Source organism: Salvelinus fontinalis, chromosome 28, assembly GCF_029448725.1.
Source record: "Salvelinus fontinalis isolate EN_2023a chromosome 28, ASM2944872v1, whole genome shotgun sequence".
NCBI classification, from domain to species: domain Eukaryota; kingdom Metazoa; phylum Chordata; class Actinopteri; order Salmoniformes; family Salmonidae; genus Salvelinus; species Salvelinus fontinalis.
The window spans coordinates 12,804,262-12,824,838 of record NC_074692.1 but is presented as its reverse complement, the minus strand read 5'-3'; the positions used below and the strand labels follow the sequence as shown (position 1 = coordinate 12,824,838).

Genomic DNA, 20,577 nt, shown 5'->3' with positions numbered 1-20,577 from the left:
ATTATTATTATTTTAAAGTTAGCATTTTGTATTGCTTGTCATAGCGCCACCATGTGGCCAATTGTCATGCTATTCCACGAGAGGGTGTGGCCTTTGGCCCTTTACCATCATGCAAGGTTGCAAACTCCTAGGCCTTACCATCTCATGGGAATTTGCTTTTTCTTTGCTGCTTGAACCCCTAATAACAGTCCCACCCCAGTGACAGTATGTTAATAACAGCTCTTTAGTAAAGGATATGCCAGGCGGTGTCAGAGGAGGGCCCAAAATGTTGTCGAGGACTCCTGCCACCATGGTCGTGGACTGTTGTCTCTGTTACCGCACGGCAAGCGATACCAGAGGGCCACGTCTAGGTCCAAGAGGCTTCTGAGTAGCTTCTACCCCCAAGCCATAAGACTACTGAACATCTAATAAAATGGCTACCCAGACTACTTGCACCACCCCCCCTCTCTCTTTCACGCTGCTGCTACTGTCTGTAATTATCTATGCATAGTCACTTTAACTCTACCTACATGTACATATTGCCTCAATTACCTCAACTAACCGGTGCCCCCGCACATTGACTCTGTATTGGTACCCCCTGTATATAGCCTCACTATTGTTATTATACTGCTGCTCTTTAATTATTTGTTACTTTATTTCTTAGTTTTTTAGGTATTTTTCTTAACTGCATTGTTGGTTAAGGGCTTGTGAGTAAGCATTTCACTGTAAGGTCTACACCTGTTGTATTCGGCGCATGTGACAAATAACATTTCATTTGATGTGTTATGAGGGGGAACCCAGAGAGTGTCACTGAGACAGCTGAAGCCATTGTCCTGCAGCAGCAGCCTGTCATAGGTGGCATGCAGCAGCTTGGCGTCCCCCTCACCCAGGCCCTCCCTCCAGACACTGAGGAGGACAGCCAACTCCTCATGGTGAGAACGATGACAGAGGCAGGGACTGACCGAGGAGACAGGGGAGGGCGTGGCTCTCTGCAGTGACCTCATCCCTTGTAATCGCTTCACTTTTTATTCATTTTTTAATTTCACCTTTATTTAACCAGGTAGGCTATTTGAGAACAAGTTCTCATTTACAACTGTGACCTGGCCAAGATAAATCAAAGCAGTGCGACACAAACAACACAGAGTTACACATGGAATAACAAACATATAGTCAATAATACAATAGAAAAAGTCTACATACAGTGTGTGCAAATGAGGTAGGATAAGGTAGGTAAGGCAATAAATAGGCCACAGTGGCTAAATAATTACAATATAGCAATTAAACACTGGAGTGATAAATGTGCAGAAGATGAGTGTGCAAGTAGAGATACTGGGGTGCAAAGGAGCAAAATAAATAAAATAACAATATGGGGATGAGGTAGTTGGATGAACTATTCACAGATGGGCTACGTACAGGTGCAGTGATCTGTGAGCTGCTCTGACAGCTGGTGCTTAAAGCTAGTGAGGGAGATATGAGTCTCGAGCTTCAGTGATTTTTGCAGTTTGTTCCTGTCATTGGCAGCAGAGAACTGGAAGGAAAGGCGGCCAAAGGAGCAATTGGCTTTGGGGATGACCAGTGAAATATACCTGCTGGAGCGCGTGCTACAGGTGGGTGCTGCTATGGTGTCAAGTGAGCTGAGATAAGGCGGAGCTTTACCTAGCAAAGACTAATAGATGACCTGGAGCCAGGGGTTTGGCGACAAATATGTAACGAGGGCCAGCCAACGAGAGCATACAGGTCGCAGTGGTGGGTAGTATATGGGGCTTTGGTGACAAAACGGATTGCACTGTGACAGACTGCATCCAATTTGCTGAGTAGAGTGTTGGAGGCTATTTTGTAAATGACATCGCCAAAGTCAAGAATTGGTAGGATAGTCAGTTTTACGAGGGTATGTTTGGCAGCATGATTGAAGGAGGCTTTGTTGCGAAATTTTAGATTGGAGATGCTTCATTTGAGTCAGAAAGGAGAGTTTAATGTCAAACCAGACACCTAGGTATTTGTAGTTGTCCACATATTCTAAGTCAGAACCGTCCAGAGTAGTGATGCTGGACGGGCAGGCAGGTGTGGGTAGCGATCGGTTGAAGATCATGCATTTAGTTTTACTTGCATTTAAGAGCAGTTGGAGGCCACTAAAAGAGAGTTGTATGGCATTGAAGCTCGTCTGGAGGTTAGTTGACACAGTGTCCAAAGAAGGGCCAGAAGAATACAGAATGTTGTTGTCTGCGTAGTGGTGGATCAGAGAATTACCAGCAGCAAGAGCAACACCGTTGATGTATACAGAAAAAAGAGTCGGCCCGAGGATTGAACCCTGTGGCACCACCATAGAGACTGCCAGAGGTCTGGATAACAGGGCCCTCCGATTTGACACACTGAACTCTATCTGAGAAGTAGTTGGTGAACCAGACGAGGCAATCATTTGACAAACCATCTTCCGCCTCATTCTCCACCTCATTCTCCATTGTACCCTCCTCCAGGAGCACTTCCCCATCTCTCTCTGGTTCTCCACATCTACCAGCCCTGGCTGGTTCTCCAGGCCATACAAGGACATCTTCCTGTGGTACCCAGGATTAGGATTAAGCCAAACATCCGCACGGTTAGGAGTCTCTGCTGATGATAGACAGGCTTCTAGGAGAGGAAGCTAGAATAGAGGAGCACCATTGTCCTCTGTGAAGAGGCCACACTAAGAAAGAATGGGTCCAAAAGGGTTCTTCGGCTGTCCTCATAGGAGAACCCCTTTGGGTTTCATATAGAACCCTTCTTAGCTCCAAGTAGAACCCCTTTGGGTTTCATGTATAACCCTCTGTGGAAAAGGTTCTACATGGAACCCCAAAGAATTATTTTTGAAATTATTTTTGATAATTTTACCCCTTTGTCTCCCCAATTTCGTGATATCCAATTGATTGTTACAGTCTTGTCCCATTGCTGAAACTCCCATGCGGACTCGGGAGAGGCGAAGGTTGAGAGCCATGAGTCCTCAGACAATGGCCCTGCCAAGCCGCACTGCTCACTTAACCTGTAAGCCAGCCGCACCAATGGGTCGGAGGAAACACTGTACAACTGACAAACGAAGTCATCTTGCAGGCTCCCGGCCCGCCTCAAGGAGTAACTAGAGCGCGATGGGACAAGAAAATCCTGACCGGCCAAACCCTCCCCTAACCCGGACAATTCTCCCGGCCGGCTGTGACACAGTCTGGGATCGAACCCAGGGTTGTAGTGACGCCTCAAGCACTGTGATGCAGTGCCGCAGACCGCTGTGCCACTCGGGAGGCCTAACCCCAAAGAGTTCTACCTGAAATCAAAAGGGTTCTCCCTGGAACCCAAAAGGGTTCTTCAAATGGTTCTCCTTTGGGGAAAGCCAAAGAACTCTTTTAGGTTCTAGATAGCACCTTTTTTTCTAAAGTGCTATCTAGCGGGAATTTCCTGTGTTCTCTTAGTCGGGATTAAGTCCCTCTCGGGTATCCGTGGGGTCCAGGGAGCGGGAAGGATATCAAAACATTTCTGCAGCATTGAAGGTCCCCAAGAACACAGAGGAACTCTGGAGCTTTTTAAGAGTGAGCATCGGGTTCTTTGTCACCTCCCTGACAAAGGCTCTTCTCCCCCGATTGCTCAGTTTGGCCGTGCGACCAGCTCTATGAAGAGACTTGGTGGTTCCAAACTTCTTCCATTTAAGAGTGATGAAGGCTAATGTGTTCTTGGGAACCTTCAATGTTTTGGTACCCTTCCCCAGATCTGTCAACTGTGTGACCTTGGATAGACAGGTGTGTGCCTTTCCAAATCATGTCCAATCAATTGAATTTACCACAGGTGGACTCCAATCAAGTTGTAGAAAAATCTCAAGGCTGATCAATGGGAAACAGGATGCACCTAAGCTCAATTTCAAGCAAAGTGTCTGAATACTTATGTACGTAAGGTATTTCTGTTTAATTTTTTATAAATGTGCAACAAAAAAAATAAAAGTTTTCACTTTGTCAGATGGTACACGTGAAAGCCCCTCCTCCGGCCTCCCTGAGCGCAGCACCTCCCAGCTCCATAGGCACCGGAGCAGTGGTGCTCGGAGGGGGAATTAATAGAGCCCTCTCTGGACGTCCGCGGGTGACCAGCAGATTATCCAACCGAATGGACAGGTCCACCAGCTGGTCGAAGGTGAGGGTGGTATCCCTGCAGGCCAACTCCCGACGGACATCCTCGCGCAGGGTGCAGCGGTAGTGGTCGATAAGGGCCCTGTCGTTCCATCCCGCTCCTGCGGCTAGGGCCCGAAATTCCAGGGCGAACTCCTGGGTGCTCCTCGTCCCCTGCCTCAGGTGGAAGAGACGTTCACCCGCCGCTCTACCCTCGGGAGGGTGGTCGAAGAAGCGGCGGGTGAACACCTCGAAGTCGTCCAACGCCGCATCTCCTTCTTTCCACACGGCGTTAGCCCACTCCAGAGCTCTCCCCGAGAGGCACGAGGCGAGGACGGACACCCTCTCCCTTCCCGAGGGAGCCGGGTAATCGGTGCCCAGGAATAAGTCCAGCTGTAGCAGGAAACCCCGTGCCGCCGTCCCATCATACTCCCTAGGAAGGGCGAGACGCATCCCACTGGGACCGGGTACAAGTAGTGGTAACCCCTGTTGTGCTGGTGGAGGCGCAGGAGGTACTCTCTGTCTCTCCCAGCGGTCCATGGTCTGAACGACGCGGTCCATCGCAACGGCGAGATGTTGTAGCATCACCGCGTGTTCTCTGACGTGCTCCTCGACTCCTATAACCGGGGTACCTGCTCCTACTGACTCCATGGTCAGGTGTGCAATTTTGTTAGGTATGCATAACTGGCTGTAAGGGAGTCAGGCGCAGGAGAGCAGAAGTTGGGTAGCCAAAGGAGCCTTTTATTTCGGCGAACAAAACACATGGCACTAAGAACACTAAACACAATATGGATTGACATAACCCAGCACAAACCAGTCTAGCGTGCACATACATGAAACAACAAAAATTCCACACACAGACATGGGGGGGGACAGAGGGTTAAATACACGTCTAATACTGAGGGAATTGAAACCAGGTGTGTAGGAAAAATCAAAGGTGGATCGGCGATGGCTAGAAAGCCGAACGCCGCCCGAACAAGGAGAGGCACCGACTTCGGAGGAAGTCGTGACACAAAGTGCCATACTGACACCCATTCTAAAATCCCAAACAGCAAGCAATGCAGATGTATAAACATGGTGGCTAGGAAAAACTCCTTAGAAAGGCAGGAACTTAGGAAGAAACCCAGAGAGGAACCAGGCTCTGAGGGGTGGCCAGCCCTCTTCTGATTGTGCCCGGGTGGAGATTATAAGAGTACATGGCCAGATTGTTCTTCGAGATGTTCAAACGTTCATAGATGACCAGCAGGGTCTAATAATAATCTAAGTGGTTGTTGAGGGTTCAACAGGTGGGTGCAACCTCAGGAGTAAATGTAAGTTAGCTTTTCATAGCCGAGTATTCAGAGGTCGAGACAGAAGGTGCGGTAGAGAGAGTGAGGTCCACTTCTGATTCCCGGGATCGTCCCTGTGGTTGGCGTCCGGCGGCTGGAGCCGCGCGCTGGGGAGGGGGTAATGTCACGAATGCTCTCTCTCCAGTGCTCTAGGTCGCCATGCTCTCACGCCTCAGCCAGATCGACAGGTTCCTGCGCCTTAGGAGACGTGACCAGTCCTCTCCTGATCCCCGGGATTGTCCTTTTGGTCGGCGTCCTGCGGCTGGAACCGCGCGTCAGGGAGGGGGTACTGTCACGTGTGCTCCCTCTCTGGCTTCTAGGTCACCAGCCTGCTCGTTATGGCGCACACCTGTCACCATCGTTACGCGCATCAGTGCATAATGACACTCACCTGGACTCCATCACCTCCTTGATTACCTGCCCTATCTATGTCACTCCCTTTGGGTCCTTCCCCAGGCGTCATTGTTTCTGTTTTAATGTCTGTGTGTTGTTCGTGTTTCTTGTTTTGTATTATGTTTTCATTTTTTTATTTAATGATTCACTCCCTGAACTTGCTTCCCGACTCCCAGAGCACACATTACAGTAGACCTTTAAACTGGTTAACCGTCAGGAACCCTGAGGGCTTTCTAGGCCTTCAGAGAAGTTACTGTTCAATCAGTCAATTTAAATAAATAAATTAGGCCCTAATCTATGGATTTCACATGACTGAGAATTCAGATATGTATCTGTTGGTCACATATGCCTTAAAAAAAAGGCAGGGGTCTGGATCAGAAAACCAGTCTGTACCTGGTGTAACCACCATTTACCTCATGCAGCGCAACACATCTCCTTTTCATATAGTTGATCAGGCTGTTGATCGTGACCGTGGAATGTTGTCCCACTCCTCTTCAATGGCTGTGCAAAGTTGCTGGATATTGGCGGGAACTGGAACACGCTGTCGTACACGTAGATCCAGAGCATCCCAAACATGCTCAATGGATGGCATGTCTGTTGAGTATACAGGCTATGGAAGAACTGGGACATTTTCAGCTTCCAGGAATTGTGTACAGATCCTTGCAAAATAGAGCTGTGCATTATTATGCTGAAACATGAGGTGATGTTGACAGATGAATGGCACGACAATGGGCCTCAGGATCTCGTCACGGTATCTTTACCATCCACCTATCCAAGGACACCGGAGTAGAAGAATTGGTTAACTACCTAACTGAGGATATTAATTTAACCTTGAGTAATACCAGTGGTGTAAAGTACTTAAGTAAAAATAGTTTAAAGTACTACTTAAGTAGTTTTTTTAGGTATCTGTACTTTACCTTACTATTGATATTTCTGCCAACTTCTACTTTTACTTCATCGCATTCCTAAAGAAAATAATGTACATTTTACTCCAAACATTTTCCCTGACACCCAAAAGTACTCGTAAAATTTTGACAGGAAAATGGTCCAATTCACACACTATCAAGAGAAAATCCCTGGTCATCCCTACTGCCTCTAATCTGGCGGACTCTCTAAACACAAATGCTTCGTTTTTAAATTATGTCTCAGTGTTGGAGTGTACCCCTGGCTATCCGTCAATAAAAATTTAATACAAATTGTGCCGTCTGGTTTGCTTAATATAAGGAATTTGAAATGATTTATACGTTTACTTTTACTTTTGATACTTAAGTACATTTGAGCAATTCCATCTACTTTTGATATATTTAAAACCAAATACTTTTAGACTTTTACTCAAGTAGTATTTTACTGGGTGACTTTCACTTTTACTTTTCTATTTTGACAATTGAGTACCTTTTCCACCACTGCATAATAACCTAGATGCAGTCGCACCCCTAAAAACAAAAAACATTTGTCACAAGAAATTTGCTCCCTGGTATACAGAAAATATCAGAGCCCTGAAGAAAGCTTCCAGAAAATTGGAACGGAAATGGCGTTACACCAAACTGGAAAGAACTGAAAAGATGTGGAAAGACAGCTTGGAAAGACAGTACCGTGCAATATCGAAGAGCCCTCACTGCTGCTCGATTATCCTATTTTTCCAACCTAATTGAGGAGAATAAGAACAATCCAACATTTATTTTTGATACTGTCGCGAAGCTAACTAAAAAGCAGCATTCAACAAGAGAGGATAGCTTTCACTTCAGCAGTGATAAATTCATGAACTTCTGAGATGAAAAGATCATGATCATTAGAAAGCAAATTACAGACTCCACTTTGAATATATGTATTTCTCCAAAGCTCAGTTGTCCTGAGTCTGCACAGAACTGCCAAGGCCTAGGATCAATGGAGACACTCAAGTTTTTTAAAATCCTGTATCTCTTGACACATTCATGAAAATAGTAATGACCTCTAAACCATCAAGCTGCATACTGGACCCTATTCCAAATAAACCACTGAAAGAGCTACTTCCTCTGCTTGGCCCTCCTATGTTGAACATAATAAATGGCTCCCTGTCCACCGGATGTGTACCAAACTCACTAAAAGGGGCAGTAACAAAGCCTCTCTTGAAAAAGCCAAACCTTGACCATGAAAATATAAAAAACTATCGGCCTATATCAAATCTCCCATTCCTCTCAATTTTTTTTGAAAAAGCTGTTGCGCAGCAACTCACTGCCTTCCTGAAGACAAATAATGTATACGAAATGCTTGTCTGATTTTAGACCCCATCATAGCACTGAGACTGCACTCGTGAAGGTGGTAAATTACCTTTTAATGGTGTCAGACCAAGGCTCTGCATCTGTCCTCGTACTCCTAGACCTTAGTGCTGATTTTGACGCCATCGATCACCACATTCTTTTGGAGAGATTAGAAACCCTAATCAGTCTACATAGACATGTTCTTGCCTGGTTTAGACCTTATCTGTCGGAAAGATATCAATTAATCTCTGTGGATGATTTGTCCTCAAGGTTCCGTTTTAGGACCACTATTGTTTTCACTATATAGTCTACGTCTTGGTTATGTCATTCGGCAACACAATGTCAACTTTCACCGCTATGCGGATGACACACAGCTGTACATTTCGATAAAACATGGTGAAGCCCCAACATTTCCTACCCTGGAAGCATGTGTTTCAGACATAAGACAGTGGATGGCGGCACATTTTTTAGATGCTAGAGATGCTAGTTCTAGGTCCCAAGAAACAAAGAGATCTGCTGTTGGATCTGACAATTAATCTTGATGGTTGTGCAGTTGTCTCAAATAATACTGTGAAGGACATTGGCGTTACTCTGGACCCTGATCTCTGTTTTGACGAGAATCTGAAGAATCTGAAACTTTTTGTCCAAAAATTATGTAGAAAAGCGAATCCATGCTTTTGTCACTTCTCGATTAGACTACTGCAATGTTCTACTCTCAGGCTACCTGGATAAAGCACTAAATAAACTTCAGAGAATCCCCTCTCTCCACTGGGATTCTCTGCCTCTGACCCTATTACAGGGGCAGAGTCATTGGCTTACTAGTGCTCTTCCATGCCATCCCTAGGAGGAGAGCGTCACTTGAGTGGGTTGAGTCACAGACGTGATCTTCCTGTCCAGTTTTGCGCCTCTTCGGGCTCCTGCGGTGGAGAAGATCTTTGTGAGCTATACTCAGCCTTGTCTCAGGGTAGTAAGTTGGTGGTCTGTTGATATCCCTCTAGTGGTGTGGGGGCTGTGGTTTGTAATATGGCTTTTTTTCCTGACTTGGTTCCCCGGTGATCTGCACGCACCGCTACTGTTGATGTGTCACTGTTGTGTCTGTGTGAGCTGCAGCCCGAAGTACAGCTCAGGCCTGTTTGATTTTGTCATCAAAAAGCATTGTTTCTAACCTGAAGGCCAAGGTCGAATAGTCACAGTTTGCCACTGCAGGTTAACATTCACAAGGCCGCTGCGCCAGACGGATTACCAGGACAAAATACTCGGAGCATGCACTGATCAGCTGGCAACTGTTCTCACTGACATTTTCAACCTCTCCCTGAGCCAGTATGTAATACCTACATGTTTCAACCAGACCACCACAGTCCCTGTACCCAAGAACACCTAGGTAACCTGTCTAAATGAATATCCCCCCGTAGCACTCTGTACACATCTGTAGCCATGAAATGCTTTGAAAGGCTGTTCATGGCTCACATCAACACCATCACCCCAGACACCCTGGACCCACTCCAATTTGCATACCACCCCAACAGATCCACAGAAGACGCAATCTCTATTGTACTCCACACTGCAAACTTCCAACTGGACAAGAGGAACACCTACGTGAGAATACTGTTCATTGACTATAGCTCAGCATTCAACACCATAGTGCCCTCCAAGCTCATCACTAAGCTCAGGACCCTGGGACTGAACACCTCCCTCTGCAACTGGATCCTGGACTTCCTGACGGGCCGGCCCCAGGTGTTGAGGGTAGGCAACAACACATCCACCACACTGACCCTCAACACGGGGGCCCCTCCGAGTTGTGTACTTAGTCCCCTCCTGTACTCCCTGTTCACCCACTACTGCATGACTCCAACACCATCATTACGTTTGCTGACGACACGACGGTGGTTGGCCTGATCCCCGAAGATGATAACATAGCCTATAGGAAGGAAGTCAGTGACCTGGCAGTGTGGTGCCAGGGCTACAACCTCTCCCTCAACTCAGCAAGACAAAGGAGCTAATTGTGGACTAATGGAAATGGAGGGCGGAGCACGCCCCCATCCACAATCGACAGGGCTGTAGTGGTGCGGGTCGAGAGCTCTTTTGACTCATCACATACGCTGCTGCTACTGTTTATTATCTATCCTGTTGCCTAGTCACTTTAACCCTATCTATACAGTGCCCTCAGAAAGTATTTACACCCCTTTACTTTTTCCACATTTAGTTGTGTTACAGCCTGAATTTAAAATGTATTAAATTGAGATGTTTTTGTCACTGGCCTACACACAATACCCCATAATGTCAAAGTGGAATTATGTTTTTAGAAATGTTTGCTAATTAAATAAAAAGGAAACGCTGAAATGTCTTGAGTCAATAAGTACTCAACACCTTTGTTATGGCGAGCATAAAAAAGTTTGGGGGTGAAAATGTGCTTAACAAATCATATAAGTTGCATGGACTCTGTGTGCAATAATAGTATTGAACATGATTTTTGGAGGTCTACCTCATCTCTGTATCCCAAACATACAATTATCTGTAAGTTTCCTTAATCGAGCATTGAATTTCAAACACAGAGACCAGGGAGGTTTTCCAACCAATGCCTTGCAAAGAAGGGCATCTATTGGTAGATGGGTAAAAATATAATACCATTCCACTTATACCAGTCCATCTATTACCACAAGCCTGTTCTCCCCAATTAAGGTGCCACTAGCCTCCTGTGGCAATACACCCAGTCACTACAAAGATACAGGCGTCCTTCCTAACTCAGTTGCCGGGGAGGAAAGAAACCGTTGAGGGATTTCACCATGAGGCCAATGGACTTTAAAACAGTTAGAGTTTAATGGCTACTTGTAATTACAGGAGGCCTGTACAGAATAAAACATATTCCAAATCCAGCACAACACATCCATATTTTCAAGCATAGCGGTGGTTACATCATATTATGGGTATGCTTGTAATCGTTAAGGACTGGGGAGTTTTTCAGAATAAAGCTAAGACACAAGGCCAAATCTACACTGGAGATTCTTACCAAGAAGACAGTGAATGTTCCTGAGTTGCCAAGTTACAGTTTGATTTAAATCTACTTGTAAATCTATGGCAAGACCTGAAAACAGTTGTCTAGAAATGATCAACAATCAATTTGATTGGCAAGCGTTGCACAATCCAGGTGTGGAAAGCTTTTAGAGACTTACCCAGAAAGACTCACAGCTGTATTCGCTGCCAAAAAGTGTTTCTACAAAGTATTGGGAGTGTGAATATTTATGTAAATGAGATCTTTCTGTATTTCATTTTCAATACATTTTCCAACATTTCTAACAACAAATTCACACTCCCAGCACTTTGTCATTATGGGCTATGGAGTGTACATGGGTGAGAAAAATGTCTCCCATTTTATATTCAGGCTGTAACACAACAAAATGTGGAGTAAGTCAAGCACAGGAGGTTGGTGGCACCTTAATTGGGGAGGATGGGCTCATGGTAGTGGCTGAAGCGGAATGGTATTGTAACAAGTGCGCTAAGAGTCTGGAAGATAGTTCAGAGAGTTTTAATAAATTAAATACAAAACAAGAAACACAAACAACGCACAGACATGACACTGGAACAGAAACAATGACACCTGGGGAAGGAACCAAAGGGAGTGATATATATATAGGGAAGGTAATCAGGGAAGTGATGGAGTCCAGGTGAGTCTGATTTTTTTTTCTTTTTTCCCCCACCTTTATTTAACCAGGTAGGCCAGTTGAGAACAAGTTCTCATTTACAACTGCGACCTGGCCAAGATAAAGCAACGCAGTGCGACAATAACAACAGAGTTACACATGGAATAAAGACATGTACAGTCAATAACACAATAGAAAAGTCTATATACAGTGTGTGCAAATGAGGTAAGATTAGGGAGGTAAGGCAATAACGTAGTGGCGAAGTAATTACAATTTAGCAATTAACCACTGGAGTGATAGACGGTGATGATGACGCGCAGGTGCGCGTAACGATGATGACAGGTGTGGGCCATAACGAGCAGCCTGGTGACATAGAGGCCGGAGAGGGAGCACATGTGACAGGTATCAAATACATTCCATTCGCTCCGTTCCAGCATTTTATTATGAGCCGTTCTCCCCTCAGCAGCCTCCACTGAAGTCTAGGGGTAAGAATACTTTCTGAGGCACTGTATTTACCTCAATTACCTCGTACCCCTGCACATCGACTTGGTACTGCTAACCCGTGTATACTGCTAACCCGTGTATAAACAAGTTATCATTACTCATTGTGTATTTATTCCTTGCGTTATTATTTTTCTCTTTTTTTCTCTCTCTCTGTAATGTTGGGTAGGGCCAAGTAAGGATTCCCCTGTTGTCTACACCTGTTTACGAAGCATGTGACAAATAACATTTGGTTGTCAACACTACCAAATATCAACATTTGTGGGCTATGTACTGTATCTTCTGCTTCCATCTGTGCCACTGACTTAGTCTGGCATTAATTCCATTTTGTCTACGAAGGAATATTTAATAGCCCCTTATACTCATGGGAATTGGATATATGGATAGGGCTAAATTGAAATGTTTCTTACAGAAATAAATATGAAATGCATAAGCATGGTAGCAATTGAAAAATAAGTTTGAAGATTATGGGAAAATTATTAGACAAGTTCAGTACACAACAGTTCACCTGAATCCAAACATTACACTGTTGATTTTATGTGCATTTGAAATGTACTGTACTTTTTTGCCACATTTGTTGATTTACAAAGTTTTTAAATATTCTGGATACATTCTGTAACATGATAAGAATATTCTTGGAAAATAGGGGATAAGTGCAACACGAGACACAAAATGTTTCAGTGAGGTCGAACTGGTGTATTCAAGTGGTCACACACCTCTTCAAAGTGTTCACAGTTCCTAAATAATTTTAATGCACTTTTATGACTCAAAGAAGCGTCTTCAACTATTAGGTGGTTTTCTGAGCTCTCCTAGATGTGCCGTTGAGGAACTAAAGAAAACACTTTTCTTTAAACACAGCTCTGCATCCCCGCCTTTACACAATTATTGTTGAAAAAACAGGGCCATTTAGAAATCGCAATCTGGATCAGGTGGGCATAGTTTGAAAGCTGGTTCTATTGCCAACATCCCAGAAAACAGGGGATGTCCTGAGGACCCTTAAAGGTTTTGACGCGAAGTTATCCCACTGACGTTCTGAGAACATTCTAAGAACGTTGCGAAATGATCCCAAGGGAATGTTTTCTGGGACACCTTAGTGCAGTTCCCTGTAAATTACCAGGATGTCACTGAGGACCCTGTCATGACCTTTTAAAGGACGTTCTCGGGACTTTAATTTTACTAGTCCTTAGGACGTCGCGTGATGGTCCCAAGGGAACGTTCACTGTAAGTTACCAGGCCGTCACTGAGGACCATGTCAGGATGTTCTCAAGACTTTCATTTTACTAGTAGGAAGTCATGTGATGGTCCGAAGGGAATGTTCTCTGGGAGACCTTTTTATAGTTCCCACTTTGTCCCCTGAACATTCTTGTGATGTTGTGTCATGGTCCCCTGGCGGTTTTGTCTCGTTCCTGGTTTGTCCCGGGGACGACTAGAGGACGTTTTTTAATGGTCCCTTGGAGGTCACCTAAACAGTCTTGGGACTTTGTCATGGTCACCTTGAGGTTTTGTGTAGTTCACGGTTTGTCACGGTGACGTCCCCAAGGATGTTTTTAGGACGTTGTGTAATGTTCCCCTGGAGGTTGTTGTCATGTGATGGTCCTAGGTGTCCCCTACCATCACAAGTAATGAAATGGTATGGGGGGTTTAACGTAAGTGGTACGCTGTTCAGCTAAAATAGTGTAGAAACCTTTCATCAATGACAGTATGAATACATGATCACTTAGTACTGATTTTTCAATATGACCACACCTGGGATTTGAACTCACAACCTGTGGATTTGGGTTATGCTTTTCGTAGTTCTGTGCCACAAAGTCTGTAGAATTTCAGAAGTCTCCTACACATTCATTACCTATAATGCCTCTCTGCACTTAGCTTTGCAGCTTGCACTCTTTTGCTACACTACATGACCAAAGGTATGTGGAAACCTGCTTGTCGAACATCTCATTCCAAAATCATTGACATATGGAGTTGGTCCCCCCCTTTGCTACTATAACATATAACACCCTCCACTCTTCTGGGAAGACTTTCCACTACATGTTGGAACATTGCTGCGGGGACTCACTTCCATTCAGCCACAAGAGCATTAGTGAGGTCTGATGTTGGGTGATTAGGCCTGGCTCGCGTTCATAATTATTCCAAACTTGTTCGATGGAGTTGAGGTCAGGGCTCTGTGCATTTCAGTCAAGTTCTTCCACACCGATCTTGACAAACCATTTCTGTATTCCTCGCTTTGTGCATTGTCATCCTGAAATAGGAAAAGGCCTTCCCCAAACTGTTGCCACAAAGTTAGAAGCACAGAATTGTTAAGAATGTAACTGTATGCTGTAGCATTAAGATTTGTCTTCACTGGAACTAAGGGGTCTAGCCCGAACCATGGAAAAACAGCCCCAGACCATTATTCCTCCTCCACCAAACTTTACATTAGGCACTATGCATTCGAGCAGGTAGCATTCTCTTGGCATCCGCCAAACCCAAATTCGTCCGTCGGACTGCCAGATGGTGAAGCGTGATTCATCACTCCAGAGAATGGGTTTCCACTGCTCCAGAGTCCAATGGTGGTGAGCTTTATACCACTCCAGTCAAAGCTTGGCATTGTGCATGGTGATCTTAGGCTGCTCGGCCATGGAAAACCATTTCATAAAGCTCCCGATGAACAGTTATTGTGCTGATGTTGCTTCTAGAGGCAGTTTGGAACTTGGTTGTGAGTGTTGTGTAGCCTACAACTTCGTGGCTGAGCCGTTGTTGCTTCTAGAAGTTTCCACTTCACAGGGCAGAAATTTAACGAACTGTTGGAAAGGTGGCATCCTATGACGGTGCCACGTTGAAAGTCACTAAGCTCTTCAGTAAGGCCATTCTACTGCCAATGTTTGTCTATGGAGATTCATGGCGGTGTGCTCGATTTTATACACCTGTAAGCAACAATGTTGCTGAAATAGCCAAATCCACAAATATAAGGGGTGTCCACATACGTGTGTATTTAAGTTATCTGTTAATCTGACACTCATCTCATTGATTTAATTTACTTATTTCAGCAGTGGTGTAAAGTACTTCAGGACAAATACTTTAAAGTACTACTTATGCAGTTTTTTTGGGGTTATCTGTACTTTACTATTTTATATTTTTGACAACTTTTACTTCACTACATTCTGAAAGAAAATAGTGTACTTTTTACTCCATACATTTTCCCTGACACCCAAAAGTACTCGTTACATTTTGAATGGCTAGCAGGACAGGAAAATGGTCAAATGCATGTACTTATCAAGAGAACATCCCTGGTCATCCCTATTGCCTCTGATCTGGTGGATTCACTAAACACAAATGCTTTGTTTGTAAATTATGTTGGAGTGTGCCCTTGGCTATCCATAAATAGAAAATGGTGCCATCTGGTTTGCTTAATATAGAGAATTTTAAATTATTTATACTTTTACTTTAAATACTTAAGTATATTTTAGCTATTACATTTACTTTTGATACTTAAGTATATTTAAAACCAAATACTTAGACTTTTACTCAAGTAGTATATTACTGGGTGACTTTCACTTTTACTTGAGTCATTTTCTATTAAGGTATCTTTTACTCAAATATGACAATTGGGTACTTTTTCCACCACTGCATTTCAGTTAGATATATTCAGTTAGATATATTCGTTTTTATTCAGTGTATTTTAAGAGCTGAGATGTACTTTGAAGTGCAAAGTATAGGAAAATGCCTACAGATGAAATCAGTCAATGATACAGACATGGTGGTGTAGCAGGAAGATTGACATGCTGTGAACCAAGAGGTTGTGAGGTTGAATCCCAGGCAAGGACATGTAAACATACACAATGTAATCATGTGTGTCAAATATGTAAGCAGAAAACACTATGTTAAAAGCTGGATCAGTGGTTCACCAATCAGGGCCTTGATAGACTTGGTGACAGTAACGAGGGGTGATGTCTAATGAAACTAGAATGTGCGTGCCCTGGGTAAAACTTTTTTTTTTTGGTGGGGGGAGAACGTTTCTTTGCAACCATCAGGGGACGTCCCTGGGACAAACCGGGAACTAGGACAAAAACCTCCAGGGGGTTATGACACAACATCCCAAGAATGTTCTAAAAACCTCCCCAAGACAAACCGGGAACTAGACAAAACCTCCAGGGGACACAACATCCTGATGACTTTAGGTGACCATTTAGTGACGTCCCGGGGACACCCTAATGATTCATTATTTTTTGCAGGGAGGACGAGCTAAATAAAATAAAAATATGATTTTACAGTGCTAGGCTTTCACAAGGCAATTCAGAGAAGCAGTTCTGAAGAGAATTCAGATGCGTGGGAGCGACATAGGCGCGTGTCAGTGTCCAAGTCTGACATTTTCAATCCACATATGGGTACGAGTGTAAAGGGCTACAGAATAGGACTAAATCAAATTTTCTTCACCATACTACAAACACAGGATCATTCTGTTCAGGACAACTCAGTGTATAACCCCATGTCATCTTGTAACTGTACATCAAACAGAGATCATAAATGTTGACGCTGTATACTAGATGAGTTTTATGATGTGGAAATGTAAAGTGCAGATTTGGACTCACAGGGGTTTGGCTTGCTTGTATGACATCAAAGTGGTATTTATTGTAATCCTCAACGTCTCATCTTTCAAAATACATTGATTCCTCATAATTTACAAAAATTTTCCTCACTCAGACAGCAAACATTTTGCAAAAGTTGACCAATTAGCGGCAGGGATGGTAGCAACTTCTTGTCATGAACGGTGCTCAAATTCAGAACTGCTGTCAGTCAAAACCCATACAGAGCTGTGAAGCGCAGAGCCTGAGCTCTGGTGTTTATATATATAGCATGTTACTGTGCAGCCACTGCACTCCAATTTAGGCGCGTATTAGTGTCCAAGTCTGCCATTTTCAACCCATATATGGGTACGAGTGTAAAGGGCTACAGAATAGGACTAAATGAAGTTTGATTTGATCCGGTCCTATTCTTTGATTCTAGGTTGATCATTTGTAGACAAACTGGAAATTGTTGACAACCAAACACAATTCAAAATCACTTTTACAATTATTTGTCACATGCACCGAATAGAACTAGTGTGGACTTTACCGTGAAATGCTTACTTACAAGCCCTTATCCAACAGTGCAGTTCAAGAAGAGTAAAGAAAATATTTACCAAATAAACTAACACCATAAAATAACAAGGCTATATACAGGGGGTACCTGTACCAAGTCAATGTGTGGGTGTACAGGTTAGTCGAGGGAATTTGTACATGTTGGTGGGGTGAAGTAACTATGCATAGATAATAAACAGCGAGTTGCAGCAGTGTACAAAACAAATGGGGGGGGGGGTCAATTTGATTAATTGTTCAGCAGTCTTAAGGCTTGGGGGCGGAAGCTGTTAAGGACCTTTTTGGTCCTAGAATTGGCGCTCCGTGTGGTAGTAGAGGAAAACAGTCATTCATCAGGTGGCAAAATGAGAACAAACATCTTACAGTGAGGTGGGATCACTGTTTTTTTATTCGATTTTATATAAGATAGAAATGATTGGATTCTACAAACAAGTACACTATGCATTAGACATTAGCACATAAAGGATCTACTATCTGAATAATGTACATCATCCCTTAACATTTGATCCACTAGGTGACATATGATTTCAATCTGTTTTGAAAGGGAGGAACAGTGCCAATTCTACCATATAGCCATAATGCTACTTGGCTGGTTTCCAGGACATAGATTAAGTGTTTCCACTTGTTCACTCTCCTGCTAACAGTTGATTTAGTTCTGCAGCTAATGAACAAGAGATTGTCAGGTAGATAGGTTAATCTTCCTTTTGATTAAATCTTTTCTGGCTGTTGTGTTCCTTGATGAGGCGTTGGTAATGTGTCCATTCAGGAATGGAAAGAAGGGGGGTTTTTTTCATAGGAGGGGTAGGTACTCAATCAAGAGGAGCCTCCTTAAAACCACTGGTAGAAGGTGACAATGGACCGGTAGTCCAGTGCTATTAACTCACTAGGTTAAGCTAGTTTTCTTACTCAGGTTTTTCTGCCATTTATTGTTCTCAAGTGTCTGCCTCCATTATCTCCTTCAACAAGTGGAGGCTTTTTTGCCACATTTTCATCTAGCTTCTCAGAGAAGATGTCAGGGGGGAGCAGTGGGCATACCAGGACGCGAGAGGAATTTAAGGTTGTGATAGTAGGTGATGGTGGATGTGGGAAAACCTCTCTACTCCAGGTTTGCACTAAAGGAGACTTTCCAGAGGTAAGACAACTGACAAAGCTGACTGCTTCTCTTCTCTTATTACACTTTTCAGGGAAAAGGGTATCTATTTACATTATTTATTCAGGTACTATTATTACTCTGCATGTAGACAAATTACTGTGAGGAATGTAAGTGACAACACAATTTTATATATGCACATGAAATGACCAAAAGAGCAAATTTAACTTCAACCTTTTTAGCTACCATCTCTGAAATAACTGGCCTTAACTCAATTTGTCTATATCTTTCAGAAATATGTTCCATCTGTGTTCGAAAAATGTGTCGCCAACGTGAGGTACAGAGGCGCTGAGTTTCGTCTGAACATCTACGATACTGCAGGTTAGGTCTTACATATCCATGCTTTTGAGAGCACCAGTGCACTAACACTTGGCTGAACAGGTATCCTGAGTTTTTAGTGGGCGTGTTGTGCTCATAAGTAGTCAGATCTACAGTATCTTAGAAATGCAATAACAGACACCCTCTGGTTGATAAAGAATTATAATAATGTACTGTACTTTAAGTGAGGGTGACTGAGTCATAGTAGATTTTAAAAAAAGATAAAGGAATAACAGATAAGGCTGGCATTGATTTAAGTAGCCAACTAGTCTTGAGTTTCTATTTTTTTTGCTATGCGATTTTCGTGACAGATTAATAATACACATCTATTTCTGTGTATTCCAGGTCAAGAGGACTACGACCGATTACGCCCTCTGTCCTATCAGAGTGCCAACCTGATATTGATCTGCTATGATGTCACTTGCCCCTCAAGTTATGACAATTTGCTAATCAAGGTACTGCACTCACTTCTCTTCATACTTTACTACTCATCTGTCTGTTTCAGTCCACAGGAGGAAGAAACTTGAACATAGTGCCATAAATTTCATGACATCTACAACATAATTAATGTACCTGAAGATAGGTGACAATGTCAGCTGACAATCAGACATGTATTTGAAGTAGATGCAGTCACCCTCACAGGGATTATTCTATGGACTGTACAAAGATCCCACTGACTATACATGTATTTTCACTGCATGACATAGAATGTTTTGAATATCTAACTCTGTTTAGCATATCTTTCAGTGGTTCCCCGAGGTGCATCACTTCTGCCGTGGCGTGCCCATTATCCTGGTAGGATGTAAAACAGACCTGCGGAAAGACAAGGTCTTGGAAAAGAAACTGTGGTCTTCAGGCGAGAACCCCATCACATACATTCAGGTAGATCTCCTACATAGCCTTATGTATAATTTATACAGTATATTCAATGTCTATCTGCCGTACAATTTACATATGTCATTAGTATTGAGTTTATTGAAAATGCAATACAAGTGGTTTGTTGGGAAAGGTAGACTTTGAGCAGAAGGATTGAATCAAAAACACCTTCAAAAGATCAATAGCAGTAATGGGATGATGTTAATGACAATGCAAATCCCCACTCACCCCAAATCTGTGAGTGATAATCAAAATTCTGAATCACCCTTTCTCCTGGACTAAATTTATTTCTGACATTTTATTTTTGGCTAGTTCGTGTCAGGCAGGGAACCTTTATGTCATGCAATATTTTCCATTTGAAATCAGATGAAAAACTCAACAGGAAGAGTTAGCTCAGAATAGTCATGTAATGTTTTGTTGGCCTCTCTCAATTAAAAATATCACTTTTTTTTCTTCCCTCCATCTGAGCAGGGTGAAGAGACCAAAAGGAAGATCAACGCTGACCTCTACTTGGAGTGTTCAGCCAAATACAAGGAGAATGTGGAGGACATATTCAGAGAGGCTATCAAACGAGCCATTGCAGTAACAAGGAAGACAAAATGGAAAAGATTCTGTGCCTTTCTGTGACCCAAGAGATAATGCTATCCACCACCGTGAGCTCCTGATAGACAGTGCTCTAGGCCTATACTCTCAGGGAAAACACAGATGACTCCTCCCTACGACAAGTCCTCTTACACTTTTGATGCTGCCTGTCCACTGCATTTTCCCCTCTGCTAACCCACTTCCTTTGTGTGGTTTTCCTTCCTGCTATTTCTTGACATATCTTCAAAATGTATTTCTTTAAAAGAAACGGACACTGCCCTCAAGTTATAGACCCACAAATGAGGAAATTGGGTCTTCAACAATTTGAGCATACATGAGC

The 20,577-nt window shown here is 43.4% G+C and overlaps 1 protein-coding gene across 1 annotated transcript; it reads left to right on the top strand.

Annotated features, from left to right (window-relative positions):
- Positions 1–12,088: 12,088 nt before the first annotated feature.
- On the top strand, positions 12,089–20,507 carry LOC129826204 (rho-related GTP-binding protein RhoF-like). The gene is made up of 6 exons (XM_055886660.1): positions 12,089–12,178; positions 18,308–18,443; positions 18,695–18,782; positions 19,125–19,234; positions 19,527–19,661; positions 20,127–20,507. Exons 2-6 carry the CDS (start codon positions 18,321–18,323, stop codon positions 20,280–20,282), a joined length of 612 nt encoding a protein of 203 aa, XP_055742635.1. The 5' UTR covers positions 12,089–12,178; positions 18,308–18,320; the 3' UTR covers positions 20,283–20,507.
- Positions 20,508–20,577: the final 70 nt, after the last annotated feature.

Excerpts from the sequence above, each read along its gene's own strand:
- LOC129826204 (XM_055886660.1), top strand. The coding sequence starts at position 18,321 with ATGTCAGGGGGGAGCAGTGGGCATACCAGGACGCGAGAGGAATTTAAG. Across the intron at positions 18,444-18,694 it reads CTAAAGGAGACTTTCCAGAG|AAATATGTTCCATCTGTGTT; the intron begins GTAAGACAACTG and ends TATATCTTTCAG. Across the intron at positions 19,662-20,126 it reads ACCCCATCACATACATTCAG|GGTGAAGAGACCAAAAGGAA; the intron begins GTAGATCTCCTA and ends CCATCTGAGCAG.